This window comes from Tetrahymena thermophila (genome assembly GCF_000189635.1).
Source record: "Tetrahymena thermophila SB210 genomic scaffold scf_8254754, whole genome shotgun sequence".
In the NCBI taxonomy this organism is placed as follows: domain Eukaryota; phylum Ciliophora; class Oligohymenophorea; order Hymenostomatida; family Tetrahymenidae; genus Tetrahymena; species Tetrahymena thermophila.
Window position 1 is genome coordinate 243,235 of NW_002476514.1, and position 17,819 is coordinate 261,053.

The 17,819-nt window shown below is 19.2% G+C and overlaps 5 protein-coding genes across 5 annotated transcripts; all 5 read right to left on the bottom strand. All coding sequences in view use genetic code 6, as the record gives it.

Annotated features, from left to right (window-relative positions):
* On the bottom strand, positions 1-1,077 carry TTHERM_00609360 (hypothetical protein; the record flags this gene model as incomplete). Its single annotated transcript, XM_001010577.1, has 1 exon — positions 1-1,077. The coding sequence occupies one exon, from the start codon at positions 1,075-1,077 to the stop codon at positions 1-3; it is 1,077 nt and encodes a 358-aa protein (XP_001010577.1).
* A 2,253-nt stretch (positions 1,078-3,330) lies between these two features.
* TTHERM_00609370 (hypothetical protein) lies at positions 3,331-3,762 on the bottom strand (the record flags this gene model as incomplete). Its single annotated transcript, XM_001010578.1, has 1 exon — positions 3,331-3,762. One exon carries the CDS (start codon positions 3,760-3,762, stop codon positions 3,331-3,333), a length of 432 nt encoding a protein of 143 aa, XP_001010578.1.
* A 3,950-nt stretch (positions 3,763-7,712) lies between these two features.
* On the bottom strand, positions 7,713-8,741 carry TTHERM_00609380 (hypothetical protein; the record flags this gene model as incomplete). Its single annotated transcript, XM_001010579.2, has 1 exon — positions 7,713-8,741. The coding sequence occupies exon 1, from the start codon at positions 8,724-8,726 to the stop codon at positions 7,713-7,715; it is 1,014 nt and encodes a 337-aa protein (XP_001010579.2). The 5' UTR covers positions 8,727-8,741.
* Positions 8,742-14,361: 5,620 nt separating this feature from the next.
* On the bottom strand, positions 14,362-14,732 carry TTHERM_00609390 (hypothetical protein; the record flags this gene model as incomplete). Its single annotated transcript, XM_001010580.2, has 2 exons — positions 14,362-14,577; positions 14,658-14,732. The coding sequence occupies 2 exons, from the start codon at positions 14,730-14,732 to the stop codon at positions 14,362-14,364; spliced, it is 291 nt and encodes a 96-aa protein (XP_001010580.2).
* A 691-nt stretch (positions 14,733-15,423) lies between these two features.
* On the bottom strand, positions 15,424-16,518 carry TTHERM_00609400 (hypothetical protein; the record flags this gene model as incomplete). Its single annotated transcript, XM_001010581.1, has 1 exon — positions 15,424-16,518. One exon carries the CDS (start codon positions 16,516-16,518, stop codon positions 15,424-15,426), a length of 1,095 nt encoding a protein of 364 aa, XP_001010581.1.
* Between the last annotated feature and the right edge of the window lie 1,301 nt (positions 16,519-17,819).

Genomic DNA, 17,819 nt, shown 5'->3' on the forward strand with positions numbered 1-17,819 from the left:
TCAATCATCATTATGATTAAGATAATAATTTTATTAATAGTTATTTTAATATAATTGATGTTATTAATAGCATAAATATTCTTATTAGTCTATTAAAAATTATTATTAATCTTAGAAAGATTCTTATTAGTTTTAGAAAGGTAGTTATTAATCTTCATGATTGAAATTGATTGGTTAATAATCAACTTAGTTATTAAATTAGTCTTTATTTTATTAGAAGGTAGAATAATTATAGTTTTAATCAAAATAGTTAATATATTCTTCTTAATAGCTGTCTTCTTCAAAGATACCATTATTAATTGGTTACTTTTAAGAATTAGGTTCATATTTATAGTCACTTTCACTTTAGAAAGGGACTTAATATAAGTCAGAATTGCTAATTATCTTAATATTTGGGATTTCGATTACTTATAAACCAGTGATTTCTAATCTATTAGAATGAGGAGTAGAGCTATTGGAATTTAAAAGGTTTAAAGAAGTATTTAAAGACTTATTTTCAGCAAGTTCTTATTTATGATTGGCTTATGACCTTTTACTTTTACTCTTTGTATCGTATTTAGAAAGTTTTTTTTTTACTTAAACAACTTAGGGGAAGCAGTTATTCCAAAGATCATAAAAAGATGACATTTCTTGTTGGCCATATAAATTAAAGTACTTTAAGATTAGAAAAGATACAAATTATTTTCTAACTTTTTTCATACAATTGTAAGAACAATCTTAACTCAAATTAGTAATATCTATGGGTTCCAAAAGAATCTCTTGAAGCTTTGCTGTAAAAGTGTACTTTTAGTTGTATTAATTAATATAATTAAAATATTAATCAATGATTCCCATATATATAGGCTTATTTTAGTTAATTTATTAGCGGATAAGTGCTTTAACGGATTAGGCAGATTCTAAATTAAGGTAATCAACAATCAGGGGAGATGCAACTGATTCCATAAAATAGCTCTTAATAGAATCTTAAAACCATTTATTTAGTAAATTTCTTTAGCTTTATAAGCTTTTTTTGCTTGATTAAGCTAAAAAGAGAACATTTTTCATAATAATCAACTCACCTTAGTTAATTTAGCTCATTTCTTTCGTTATTATTTGAGTTTTTTTTTTTGTTGATTTTTATCTAATTAATTGTTTATATGTTTTTAAGAGCGAAATTTCCATATTATATATGTGCGTAATTTAAAATCAAGAATTAGTTAAAAATAGCTTAAAATAAAAGCTTTTATTTCTAATTAAATATGCAAACTATTAATTTAATGTAAAAAAAACCAAATTAATTTTTAATAGACACTACACTTTAAATTCCAATTGATATAAATGAATTTCTGATGAAATACATAAAATAAATTTTAATTAAATATTTAGTTACATATTTATCAAATTTTATTGTCTTAAAACCATGAAAATTATGTAAATTGAAAGAAAGATATTTTTTATTTTCTATTAAATATTTCTCTATTTAATCAATCAAACTAAATAAGCAACCATTTGATAAATATCCTATTTAATTTTGCTTGTATTTGAAGGGGAATTACAAATTAAAACAAAAAGAGAATTAGATTTTTAATATTAAGAAAAAGAGACATATTTCATAAACAAAATTTACCTACACACTTAGGATCAATTAGATTTTTTATTTTCTATTAAATATTTCTCTATTTAATCAATCAAACTAAATAATCAACCATTTGATAAATATGCTATTTAATTTTACTTAAGCTTTGAAGGAGTATTGAAAAAACAAGAAGAAAATTAGGGTAACTTTGAATAAATGCCCACCTAGAGCACCGAGCACAGTATAGAAATCAAGAACATAAAAATTTTATATTTTAACTAAGGATAAATTTTTTAGAAAAATTTAAAAACAAATATATTTACTGTAAATAATTTTTGAATCTCAAAATTAAAAAAAATAAATTTTATCTGTATTTTGATTAATTTTCTTAAGCGTTTTAAAAATAAATATTAAGAAAATGATTAAGATGTAGAATAAAAAACTTATTGTAAGTAATATAATGCAGTAGTAGCTATATTATCACAATAGTTTTTTTTATCATAACTAACTAAATATTAGATAGTAATTGATAAAGTTATTTAATTTATTTGATGGAAAATTTTTTTTCAAAAATAAATAAATAAATTAAATTACATTTTAAAAATTCTAATACAAACCTAATTTGTTCACTTGTTAAATATTTAATTGTATTATTTTTATTAAAATATAAAGCTATAAAAATAGTAAGAAAAATAGAAATATATAATAAGTAAAAATTACAAAAATATTAATTTATGATATTTTTGGTAATAATAATTTATCAATTAAAATAAATTTGGTTAATATGTTAGTGATCATTATTATGACTAAGATAAAAATTTCATTAATAGTTATTTTATAAGCTTATCTAAATATAAGTAGAATTTAGTTTATAGATAGTAGGATTGATTAGCAATATTAGAATATTTTATATTAAATATATTTTTTTTAAACTTTATTCTTTAATTGAATGAAATATATAACTTAGATGCATAATAATGTGAATTTATGTAGATAAGTATTTATTTTTTTGTGATGGTTTTGTAAATAATCATTTTGGCTTTTTGAAAAGAAGGAATCATACATATTTAAGTGTTTAATGGCTAAAAATATTCTCCTGATATTTAGTCCCTCCTTATTATTACAAGAATTTTAAACAGAATATTTATATTTGTTTATAACTAGATATTTAAACAATTTTAGTAAAATATCAAAAACGGAATATTTTCAATGCTAACTTAAAACACTTTCATTTTTTATCTACTTTTCTTCAATCTTGAAGATTTTTATAAGTTTTCATCTTAGTAAAGATTTTGTTTGAGATACTTTAATAAATTTTTAATACTTAAACCTAAGAGCTCTAACTAACTAACTAACTAACTAATATAAAACTAAACTTTAAAATGTATTTTATTTCATAAAAAGGTACACTTTATATATGATTATTTAAAAAAGCAAAAGAAATTATTCAAAATTAACGAAAATAAGGAAGAATAGTTTAGGGTAATTAAGAAGAAGTAATTTGTAAATCATTCAATAATTAATAAATCTGGTTTAATTTACAGTGAAATACTCTTACTATTAAAAGACAAAGTTTTGGTACATAATACATAAACTTAATTGTTTTAATTTATGTAAAATAAATATGATAAAGTTGAGGATAAATTTATTTTTTTATTTAAGTAAAAAAATAATGTAAAATATGATATGAATTTTTTGTAAAAATAGATATTATTTTCTTATTAAAGGTAATAATTGTAATACAGTTTTATTTTTAAATAGTTTTTGCATGTACCTCAATTTTAGATTTTTATCTATTCTTCTTATAATAGCTCTAGATTATTATTTGTTTGTAGATAATTGCTCTTAGGCTCTAATTCGTAGCTTTCTTCTTCAAATATCATATTGTTAATAGGCTGTTTTTAAGGTATATTGACTAAGCTTTGGTTTACTTAAAAATTTTCATATTATTATATATTAGATTAATCAACATTATTTAATGTTTAATTGCTTAAATTTTCAAGAGATATATTATGTTCGCTAATAAAAGAAAACAAAGTATTAATATTTACAAATTTTTTAGATTAATAATTAGAAAGTTTTTTATCATTTTAGGTATTAATATTTTGAGATAGCATTTTTAAATTTATATTTTTTTCTTTTTTGTTATATTTGGTGAGTTTATTTCTATTAAATCTCTTAGGGGAAGGAGGTCTTCCATAACTCATAGATTTTATTGATATATCACTTCATTCATAAATAATTCTAACCTTAATATTCTTAAGCTTTACTTAAAATCTTAAATTATAACTTCTTAAATATTTATTCCTTATCAATGATAAACAGACTAATCAATTATTAAATGTGCCTCTGAAGAGAAACTTTTAATAAAATTTAACTTACTAAAACTACCATTAATTTATGTATATTTTAAAATCCCGTTCATAATAGTAAATTTTAAAAATTTTATGAGGCCACTGTCCTATCCCCTTTTTTCTTATACTCTATTTTGATATAAATCTTTTTTATTGAAAATAAAACTAGCTAAGCCACTTAAATATTTTTTAATTATCTTTAAAAAGACAATAGATATCAACGCTTAAATTAATTTCATTTTAAAATAGCATTTATCCTAAAACATAACGAATATAACACATTAACTCTAATTGGCAATAATAATTTCTGAATTAATATTTTCAACTTATAAAATGTTTGGCATTTGATTGCAATAATTTAAAATATATCCGATATATTTGTTATAATAAATAAACTAAAAGTATCTTTTGGTTGTTGTTTTAAGTTTCTTATCTTTATTTAAACAGATATGTTATCTCAAATAATATCCTATTTGTGTTAAATAATAAATTTTAGGATGATTATCTTCATAAAAGATTATAAAACAACAAAGAAAATCCATAAAAAGCTTAGAATTTATTAGGAATTTTAAATAATTTAAAAGAAATAAAATCATTAGAAGTAAGTCATAATACCCTTTAAAAGAAATTCGAAGCATAAAGAACTTTTATCTAAAAATATATTTGGTTTTTAAATCAAAAAATAATAACCCAATATATTTTAATAGCAACCACAAAAAATTTGCTCACAACATTAATGAAATGATTAATCAGAAATTAAAAAGAAACAAATAAAGCTTACATCTATTGTTATAAATTAATATTTTTACAAAAATAAAAAGGAGTAATTTAACTAATTTTACAAATTTATAAGTTTGTTTTAATTGATATAAAATATTTTTAAAAATAATTTATTTTATTTTTTGCCATAACCATATAACTTATTAAAGTTATGTTTTTGAAGTGCCATTAATTTTACTTAAAAATTGTGATTCTTTGTATGATAGCAACTGAATATTAAAATGAACCATTGATTAATAATTTTAACTTTGATATCAAGCTAAATTATAAAGGTAAATTTTATTAGATATTATTTTCAGAAGTAATATTTTGATTGTTATTTTCTTTTTTATTTTCATTAAAAGAAATTAATTTAGTCTAAAATAAAGAATGTTGTTATTTATTTTTGAAATACACAAAAATTAATCTAATCTGCTTTTTAAAAAATAATAGAAAATAAATAATGAGAATACCAATTAATTCTTATTTCATTGTAACTCAAATTTTAGGCAAATCAAAAAAGATAATTATTTCAGATAATGTAAGCACATCAAGAATAAATGCCATAAAATTTCAGTTTATTAATTCAAAGTAATCTAATCTAAAAAATATTAATTTTATTTACACTGACTGATCAATTAATTATTAAGTTTCAAAAAAAAAAAAATTAAAAAGAATTTAAGTTACTTCTTTTCTTAAAATATTTTGAATTATTTCATTAAACAAATCTTACTTTTAAAAGTTGTAAAATAAGTCCTTTTCTTATTATATAGTAAATCAAATTATTGTTTTAAACAATTAGCGGTGTATGATTAGAATTAAATTTTAAATATCCTTAAATAGAAAATGTATTTTTTATGAAAACTTTAACCTAAAGTAGAAATTAAAGGTATTTAAAAATAATTGATTAATAAAGAATTTCAAAATTAACTATTTAGATAATTTGTGGTTATTGATTTAGATAGAACAAAATATTTGATATTAAAAAAGAAAGAGATAAATAATATTCATCAAAATATTTTCCAAATAATTTTATTAATTTAAGAGTTATGAATGAAATAATACATTATTATTTAAAATTATTAGTATTAAAAATCTGATTAAATCATTTTTAAAATATTCGCTTACCCCTTTAATATTTTTTACTCCATATATAATAAATTTTGCAACAAATATTTCTAGAAATCTTTCTTCCGGTTGTTGAAATAAATCAACTAAGAGTATATTTTAGGATGTTTAACATGAATATATTTTTTTGTTTATATGTTTAGATTTTGTAGTTAAAAAATATTTTTTTTATTAGTTATTAGCGTTATTTATGATTATAAAAGAAAAAAAATTGATTGATAATAAATAAAGAATTTAATGAATTTAAGGCTCAAACCCGAATGTCTAATACATATCTAATAAAATATTCAGGCTAATTTCTTAAAGTTTTAATGAAGATTACTAAAATTTTAATTAACTTAGAATTTAAATGATAGATTTTAGCCAATTACTTAGTATTAATTAAAATAAAAATATATATTTGTTTTTATTATTATAATAATGAAGCAAAATTTTTTTGTACATTTTAAGATCTTTTTAATGATATCTTGTATTTATTCTTTAAAAAATTTAAGACCTTATTAATCAATTTCTCTATCAAGTCTCTCTTTCACTCTTTTTTTAATTAAAAATTAGCTTGATAAATTAAAATTTAGATATAAAGCAAAAGAACACCCTTAATTTATTTATTTAGGCAAATGTAGCAATAACAAATAATTTAAATATTTTTCTAATTTTATTTCATACTATAACAAAGTTTTAATATGCTGAACTATTTTAGATGAATTAATTAATTATAAGCTACTGCTCGCTCAAAAATTTTTACAAAAAACTAAACTCATTTACATATATAATCGATACTTTTAATTTAATCAGTATTAATGATAATGAAGTTATGAAAAAATTACTTCTACTTGATGAATAAATACTTATTTTAAGCTATTTAATTTACTTAAAATATTAATAAAAATAATATTTGTTTAATTTAGTTAAAATTTTAGACATTCTACTTGAGTTAACCTACTTCTACCTAGCATAAATTAATGAGTTAAAAATATAAGCACTTTTTATATTTTATAAAACTGTGTTTTTAATAGGGTTGAAGATATCTTATTTAAGATGTTTCTTTAATAATAAAAGCAATATTAATTATTTTTGCATAGATGGCAGCAGATTGCTATTATTTTACTCCCTCCTGCTTCTGAAAAACATATTTATAAAAGCTTTTAAAAATAATATTTTAGAAAAGTACTTTTTAATTTTTAGCTATAATGCATTTGCATTAATTTATTGTTTTCAAAACTATTTCGCTCTTTAAAATAAAATCAATTTAATTCAAAATACAGATTTATTCAGTTAAAATAGTTTTAATATTAATATTTAGAAAAAAAATTATAAATAAAATATTGAAAAATAACATAATATTATTAAATTCTGTAGAAAGCAATTATTTAGAAATCTATTTTTAAATATACTATGAGTTTAAAATTTATACTGTAATACAGCACTTTTATAAATTAAATTCTGATATTTAAAGATTTTGACTTTATGATATGTGAAAAATGGAAAAAATTGTTCCAATTTCCAATTTTCTTGTATTTAATTTATATTTTTATGGTCTATATTATAATAATACAGACTGATTTTAATCTTAGAAACAGTAAAGAAATTTTTATTAAATTTAATCTAATTAATCTAAATAGATTTTTATACCTTTAGAAACTATAAATATTTAAAATATTGAATTTATTTTACTTTTTTTCAGGGTAAATATGCATGAATAAATAATTGATTAATTAATTAGTGTCTTCATTCAAAGTAGGTCTGAATGAGTTTATATATGTTTTTTTAAATAAATTATTAATTAGATAATATTAGATTTAACACAAAACGAAAGTGTTAATTTACATTTGATGGTTATCTAATTGCAAAAAAATGAAATTTTAATATAATATTGTTTTTAATAGGGAACATTTATGAAATAAATAGCTTTATTATCAATTGAATTATGTATTTTGTTAAAAATTTTACAATTAATATTGTCCTCTCTATAATACTTAGTCATTATCAAATTAATCTTTTGAATAGGTAGATTGCTCTTCATTTTATTATTAGAATTGTTTGTTAAATTACAGAAAATGGTTCATAGATTCTTCTTCATAACTATCTTCTTCAAATATTCTATTATTAATTGGTTATTTGCATGAATTGTAATCAGAATAATCACTACTTTACGCATCATTATTCGTGTTTTCGAACAACTACTTATCACTATTTTTTCTTGAGTTTATATAAGTAGAAATTTCTTAATTTAAATAGTCTTATTAATTGGATAAAGAAAGTGAGGAACTACAATTCAAAAAATGATCAGTAGAGGAAATTAAAGAATCATTACAATTGACTTCTTCTTTGATCTTTATATCTGATTTAATTTATCTGTCGAACTTAGTGAGTTTTTTTTTTATTTAAATTTCTTAAGGATAGCAAATGTTCCACAGCTCATAAAACGAAGGTACTTCTAATTATCCATATATTTTAAAATACTTTAAGATTAAAAGGCATACAAACTATTTTCTCACAGTTTTTAAAGTATTGTATGTTTTTTTTGTGCTGCTTTAAGTAATATCTTCAGGATTTGAAAGAATTTACTAAAGATTTTATATAAATAGATCTTCTTGATTGTATTTTTTGATATAGAAGAAATACTATTCAATAATCCTCATGTATTTAGGTTTGCATTAAATAGTTTTTTGTGAGTGAATAAATGTTTTCAATTATGCGGTAGAGCTAAAACAAAGATGTTTGACTATCAGAGGAGCAGCAACAGATTCTAATACATAACTCTTGATAGAATCTTAAAACCATTTATTTAGTAGATTTCTTGAACTTGATTAACTTGTTTTACTTAAATTAACCAAGAAGAGAATATTATTTAAAACAATGAGTTCTTCGTTATTATCTTATTTCATTTAGATATATTATTGAAACTAATTTTTTTAATTTCTTTTCATTTAATTGTAATTTATTAATTTATTTAATATACTTTTTAAGAATTAAGATTTTACAGTAATAAAATACAAGCATCCTATTATTAGTTCAATTAACTTTACTATATTTTAAATAAATTTAATATATTTGGATGCTATTAAAAAAATGATCTTCTTTTTGTACTTACATATTTAAGAATTTCTCTTAATAATGAAAATATTATATTATCATATATTCTGATTATTTAAATTTTTCATTTTTATATATTATAGTTAATAACTTCAAGATAACTAGAAACTATTTAAGCTCAAGTACAAGTACCCAAAAGAATAATTTAAAGAAATAGAAAAATATATGTTAAATTTAAACTTTTTATTTCGTTCTCTCAAAAATATATACATAAATAAAGAATATTTACATTCAACTAATATTTTAAATTTTATAGATTGCAATAACTTAACTTTTCAAAACTATGAAAAATATTCTAGATATTTATGTTTCTTCTAAATAATATAAAAGATACAAAAAAATATTGATGAATAGCAAACTGCTTTAAATATCCTATTCAACTAGTTTATATATATTGTAAAAATGCAAAAAAATATAAATACACTGAAAGAACTATTGATAATTTAGTAACTTTAGCATACTAACAAAAGGATTTATCAATTAAAAAGTATTCTTCGCTAATCTTAAAATCAAGATATAGATTAAAAACGATAAACTAGCTGATGTAAATCACTAATTAAAGTAAACTTGAAATTATTAATTCCTAATAGGCATACAAAATTATAATTTAGTTTTGATTTTTTCAAATGATTAAACTAAATTTTAATAAAAGTGATATTATCTGTTTTATAGTTTAGTAACAATCAACAGTAATATCAACCAGCTAATAAACGTAGACTAATAAAATCTAGATTAAGACATCAAAAAAAATTTATTATAGTTTACGAATTAGATAAAATAAATACTTATCTGTTCTCAAAGACTTATTAAAAATCTAATTTTAATTGTGGAAACCTATCACAAAAAATATAAAACCTGATACTTATTTATTATTATGCTGATTTTATATTAATAATTTACAGCTTAATTTACCAAAACTATGGTAAATACTTCAAGATTAACTGAATAAATTATATTTTTAACATAAGATAGTAAAATTTAATTTTTTCATGTCATTTATATAATAAAATTAATTTCTATCTAAAAATAAAACATTAATTTTGGACTATTTTAGATTTAATAAATATAGATGAGTTTAAATATTAAAAATATATATATCTTCTTTAAATAAACATTCATTTACAGTGTTTATAATGATAGAATACGACAAAAATCTTTTAAAATCAATAAATTATTACAAAGTAATTAAAATTAGTTTGAAAAAGTTAAAAAAGATATTATTTACATAATTCATGTGGTTTTAATTGGATTTGAATTACAAACTATTGAAAAATAAAAAGAATAAATTATTAATACAATCGCTTTTATCAATTATTTAATGGTATTTCATTTGAATAATAATAAATTAACTTTTTACCACATAATTTAAATTTTTTTCTTCTTAGATTAAATAGTTTGAAGAAGTGACAAGAACATTTTTTTATTTTATGTAAAGCAACTTTTAATTAATTGTTAATAAAGAATATAATTATCAGAAATCAATCCACCATTGAAATATATTACAAAAATCGAATTATGAAATTAGTATTGTTAAAATAAAATTTACATTTACATATTTTATCAAGCTAAATAACAAAGTAACAGCTTTTAAAAAATGTATTTTTATTATTTATTTTGGTAAAAAAGGGAGTGTTCTTTTGATTAATATTTTAAATCTTAAACTATTTTTTTGGAATATATGGCTAAAATTAATTTTTTGAGAAGTTCCTACATTTTCATAACCTACCCCCTTCTTCGATATTCTTTGCTTTATATGAATAAATTTACTCTAAACGCTTTTTGTATTTTCAAAATTTGTTTAATTTTCTATTATTAAAATAACTTAATTTTAAAAATTATGATTAGTGTAATATTATTTGTCTTAAAATATATTTAATCATAATTTTTATAAAAGATTTTGTTTGATAAGGTTAATACGATTATTTACGCATTACAACTTGCGATAATTGATTTTATACTAAAGATATAAAGTAATTTAATCTAATTAATCAAAATTGTGGTTTTATCATATGAGAAAACACCTACTTAATGTTATTTATTAAGATTACTTTAATAATTAATTAAATAAGAAATTGATTTAAACAAACAGTTGCCTTAAAATATATTTTGCCTTCTCTATAATATTTATTGAAACAATTTGGATTAAATATGTATCTTGATATTGTTTCTTATTATTTTAATACAGGATTAATTTTGGCATACTAGTTTTATTTAAAACAATCTATTAATTTGTTAAATAAAAACTATAATCAATGTATAATCATTTTCTTTTCTAATAATAGAAATTATTTTAGTTTTTTATCAATATAAATAAATTAAAAATTAAATTATTTTCATTTAAAAAATATTTACCTTAAAATATAATTGCTTTTACCGTTTATTAATAAAAATTTTAATAAAAAACATTAAGATTACATTAATAAATTTTATTGATATCAAAATTTAGTTTACTCTAAATTTCTTTCAAGATATCTTTAAATAAATAGATTTATTTCAAACTTCGTTTTTAAATTGAAAATATAATAACTGCTAATTAAAAAAATGGATATTAGTTGAAATTAAATAATTAGTGTCTAATTTGTTGATTTTACAACTATTAAAAATGTTTTAAGGCTAATTTAACCAGTAATTAATACAATAGATTTTATACTTTGCAAATTTAATTACTTGTATTTAAAATCCCCTTTATAATCAAATAGATCACATTAGCAAATAAATTTAATAATAATATTTAGATATCATATTAAATATATTTCAAAGATGCTTAACTTAAAATATTGTTTTTCATTGTATTTCTTTTCTAATACTTTTTGAAAATGCTTCAATAAATTTATTACCTTAAAATGTATTTATAAATACTACTTTATTTCGTTTATTTCAATTAAAAACTCATAGAATGTAAAAAATATTTATCTATTAAATAGTAAAGTTTATATTGATTCAAAAATATTTTTCTACTTAAGCCATTAAATTTTTGAAGGGATATTTAAACTGCGATATTTTTTTTATTTCATTATTATATTTTGATTTATCTTACTAGTGACATTAAATTGATAAGTAATAAAATGAACTATTTTAGCTCTTTTCTTTAAGCATTTTAATTGAATTAAGCTTCCAAAAATTATTCAGCTATTAAAACAAGCAAAGTTTATTATTATTAATATATTAAGATAATTTCTACAAAATTGTACCATTTTTAATGAAGCTTTTGAATATAATTTCTTAGTTTTTATATTGCGATGACACACATCTTTTAGAATTGGTTATGTAAATGTTTTTGCAAATAAGTTTTATTGACTTCTTTGATCATTAGGCATCTTAAAATAGTAATGATCAAAGAAATAATATTAAAATCAAAAATGTATTTTCTCAAAGAATTCTATAAAATTCATACATATTATTGTTTATATTTTGAATACTTTACTTTACTATTTTATCTTATGAATAGCTTTTTACCGCTTTTAAATCTATTTTGTGATATAAATTCATTTTTTTAGCCATAAATAGACTTTATTTTTTACTATATTTTTTGTAAGTTAATTAGAAATTATAAGTAGGTAATATAAAGGCTTGATTCATTATTAAATAAAAACTTATTGAAATCACGCAATTAATTTCACATAATTTAAACTAATAATATACCTTAAAATAATTTTAAATTAAAGAGAGTTCATCTAAAAATTAAGTATAAATTATTTTTTTTAAATTTTTTATACTATTTATAATAAATGTAAATAATGTAATAATTTATGAGGATTTGCATTAAATTCATTTTGTATTAATTCAATTAAAAACAAATATCTATTTGATAATCTCTTAGTCGATAAATTAATAATTGGTTAGTACTTTAATAGAAAAGCTCAATATGCTTATTTAAAAATGAAATAAAATATTTCTAAGTAATTATATTTCAAAAATACCAATTTATTCACTAAAAGTCCAGATCTAATAAAAATTATTTTTTTTTTTGCTTTGTAAAAATAATCTATTTAAAAATTAAAGCTATATTTTTATAAAATTGTAAGAAATCTAAGTAAGTTTAATAAAGAGCTTTGTAAGTTGGTTTTTAAATTAAATAATATTCTTCATTAGAAAATTTTATTTTAAGATAAATATCATTATTTTTACAAGAAAACTGTATTTATTTTCGAAAATATTTTATTTTAATTACTTTAATATTTATTATCTAATTGAATCAATTCCATATTCTAATCTTGAATAAATTTAATCATTTTCAATCATTGTAACCTTAGTCTAGAAAAACAAATTATAATAAAAATACATACCAAACTCATTCTATAAGTTAAGAAATTGGTTAGTTAAATTTAAAAAATTAAATTATCTTCTTTAGAGTAGACAAAAAATATGAAGAAGATATGCTTCTTAAAAGAGAAGTATGAATTTACATTTATTAACATAAGAAACTAATATTAACAATTATTTTTTAATAAATTAATGACACATACTAACATACTATTTATTTCGAATCTTTTAGTATTTAGAATAGCATATTACCTTAATTTTTCATGATCAAATTTTCTTTTTATATTAGAGATATATAATAATAAAAAACCTTTATAGGAAATTTATTTGGTTAGTTACGAAAACATTTTCATCATAGAACATATTTAATTTTACACTAATTAATATTTTTTCTATTCTCTATTTAGGTAAGATAAGATAGTATTATACATGAATTAACAAATGTGTTTGTTTAAGTATTTAGAGCTTTGAGTTAAAGAAAAAAATGAAATCATATAGATTGCTTCGATTATTCTTTTACCTTTTTTGAGAAAATTAATAAGTATAAAAGGCATATTTCTTTGTTTTTAATCCAATCAATATAATCAATATGACATTTTAGATATTTATTTAATTTTCAATAATTAATTAAAGGTATTAGTGTTCATTAATACCTCAATTTTCTACATTAGAAAGTTTAAAATACATTTTACTTACTAGCAATGCCACAAAGCTTCGCATTTAGCTAGTTCATTTATTTACAATAGTGAAAAATTAGTACTCATAGTTTCCAATTTTAATATTAAGACATATATTATAAACAAATAATTTAAATTAGCTTTATGTTAACATATTGAATAATTTTTTCAAGATTGCAAATAATTATAAACATATAATCACTTATGAAAATAAAAACGATAAACATTTTCTTCTAATATCTAAATTAGTTGTATTTTTATTTAACCATTTTAAGATATTGTTTTTCTTCTTTGCTCTTTTCAATCTTTCAATTTTCGTTGATGAAAACTTTATTTAGATTGCTTAATTCAAAGTCAAATTATTATTTGAACCTAATCAATGAATCAATCAATCTATATCCTTTAAAAATTATTCTCCTTTTATGCTAGCTAACTAAATTTTTATTTGATTGATTCTTTAGAAAGAAGAGTTTATATAATTAATTTACCATTATTAATGCTATAACTTCTTATATAAAGCAATCATCGCTCATTTTGATTTTATTAACTATCTCAATAAAAATGATTCAAACCATAAATTTTACATCATTATTAAAGATGATATGACTCTTAAGTAAGTGATTTCATCTTGTAAACTCTGATCGATTTCTCTCCCTTTAATAAATGTCTTGCTGTTATTTTATTTTTTTTGTTAAAGCTGATATCCTTTTATAATGATCCAACTTATTTCTACTTATTATTAACTCTATTTGGCAATTAAATTATCAAAGTATATGTAAATTGATTCTTAAATCTAAAAAATCAAAATTAGCTTTGAATTTTTACTTCATTTAAGAAGGCTTTCTTTGAAATTTAATTTGTTTCACTTGTTTATAAAACTCTGAAATCTATTTATGCCATCTATGTAAAATAGAAAGATAAAAAAAAACATTATTAAAAAAATAAAGTAGACCAGAGAAATAAATAATAACTCATTTAAAATAATAAATTAAATAACAACTTTGTATTATTTTAATGGTAACATATTTATAGTATTAATTTTTCTTATTTTATGATCATTTAAATGACCAGATCAATATCTATCTTTAATTTTAACAAATTATGGGTAAATTAATAGAATAACGCAAGAATGTAAAAATACCTTATATCCTTAAATAAGCTTCAAATATCCTAAGATTTTTTAATTAGTATTTAGATTATAAATGAAAATTCTAAGCATTCTTTTGTTTCATACTTTGAGTCTCCAGATTAAGTGATTTTGCAGTATTTACTCACATCCATCAATTAAATAAAAATTGTAAAATGAAAATAGATATTAAATATTTTAAATATTATTTTATAAAACTATTTTATTGATAAACGATTTAATATTAAATTTATCAAAATTAATTAAATTTTATTTGTTATATGACATATAAATAGAGTGAAATTAACTATAATAGATTATATAGTTAATAAATAATATATTTATTTTTTATAGTGAATAAGAACTTAGTTATGTTTCTATTTATTTTAATTTTTTTATTTTAGAGATAGTGTTATAAAAGAATAATTTGATAATATGAAGGTTAATGGTATTAGCATTAATTTATCAATTTTGATTAATTTAGTTCATGTTTTAGTTATTATTTTATTACTAAAAATGAAAATTTTAAGGATAGCTAATTTCACAAAGTTAATCTTCATAATATCCTTATTATTAAAAGCACTATTAATCTTATGAGACATTGAAAAATTCTTATTAATTTTAATACTTTTCGAAATAGTCTTCATCACAATTAATTTAAATAGATTGTTATTATTCATTTTAGAACGAATTTGAAAAGTTATTAAATTGCAGATAATGGTTCATAGATTCTTCTTCATAACTTTCTTCTTCAAATATTCTATTATTTATTGGTTTTTTCTCAGAGTTAAAATTAAAGTTATTGCTAATTTAAAAGCTTTGATCTTATTTTACTTGATATTAATTTTTTATCCCTAAAATAGTTGAGATTGTGAAAATTTCTTAGTTAGATATTTCTGATTAATTTTTAGAGGAAAAAAAAGTGCTGCGATTTAAGAAGTTAATAGGAGTGTGTAAATTGTGTAAAGATTTGTCTTAATCAAAATCTTATTTAAGATGAATGCTTTTTAAGTCTTTATTATCGCTCTTTTTATCAAACCTAGAGAGTTTTTTTTTGACTTGAAGTTCTTAGGGGAAGCATATGTTCCACAAATCATAAAAGGAGGACATTTCTTATTGGCCAAATAATTCAAAGTATTTTAGGATTAGTAAACACACGAACTATTTTCTAACAGTTTTCATTGTATTGTAAGAGAGTTGATTTTTCATTGAAGTAATGTCTTCAGGATTCAAAAGTATTTATTGAAGTTTGTTTATAAAGGCATCTTATTTATTGCATTATTTGAGATAAATAAAATATTATTCAATGATTCCCATGTATTTTGGTTTATTCTTGTCTGTTTTTTTGTGGATAAAGGCTTTGACTTCTGTGGAGGTTTTTAATTTTAGGTAATCTGCGATCAGAGGAGATGCATAAGACTCAAATATATAGGTCTTTATAGAATCTTAGAACCATTTATTTAGTAAATTTCTTTGGCTAGGAATGGCTTAACCACTTTGTTTAGCCAAATAGAGAATGTTGTTTTTAATAATCAACTAATTTTAGTTATTTTAGTCCATTTTTTTAGAAGTTCTTGAATTTGTTTTTGTATTGTTTTTTATTAAATTAATTGTTTATATTTAATAAGTGCAGTTCTTCAATATATCAAAATATGTAAAGGAATTTGCTTAGAAAATTTAAATAACTTAAATAGAACTTTTCGCATTTAATTAATAATGAAGTGATGAAATTTAATGTAAAGTAAACTAATATAATTTAATAGGAATCAAAAGGATTATTTATTTTGCTGCAAAATGTATTGTCGATGTTTTAAAAACTTTTGGTTTGTTTACATAAACTGTGAGAACAGGATAATATCAAAATAACTAAATAACAAATAATAATTAATTTAAGTGATTATTGACTAAAAACTCAAGTTGTTACCTATGGTAAAACTCGTATCTTTTTATATTAATATTATTATTATAAATAAACTAAAAAAAAGGTCAAAGTTATTTAATTAAAAAAATACGGGTTTTAAAATAGACTTATTTCCCTACCCTCCAATAAATTAACTTGGCAATTAAACTGATTAAATATATCTGACCAGAGGTTTACTTTTAATTTTTTAGAATCTTATAGCTATCGTTAAATGAAATAATTACTTTGAGTTAGCAAGATGTTTAATTTAATAGAAAAAGTAGTAATAGATAATACGGTGATCAGAATTTAGTTACATTAAGATTTCTATTTGTTACTTAACCATAGTAATTCAACCACATATAAAGAAAGAGAGAGTATTAATGACAACAAATCTCAAGGATAACATATAAAAATTCTACTTAAAAATTAATAAAAATATAACAACTTTTTATTCTTGAGTAAAAAGTGGCTATTTCTTTGTTTTATTCATTCTGAAAATACTTAATTGAATAATTGGCTATTTGAATTTTTAATTTAGGTTGTCTTGTTTTTATTCACTATCAAATTTATAAACAAACATCTAATTAAAATATAACTCATAAAAAATTCTTATTATTGATAAAAATAATGCAGATTCAGAACTGATAAATTTCACAGCAAATTTAGTTAATAAAATTGTAAAGTAAATTTAAACAAGAATTTATCAGGAAATCTAAATCGATCAATTAACTAACTATTAATATTTATAATTTGAACTGTATATTACATAAGTAATAAACAAACTTACTTATCATTACAATAAATATAAAATTAAAGGAATAATAAGTAAATTGTAAGCATGCATATAATGTATTATTTATTATGAAAGCAATAATAAAAGAACAAAAAAAAAACTTGATATATGGTTTAGATTTTATGAAGAATAGTAATGTATTTTTAATATTCATGACAGTTTTTT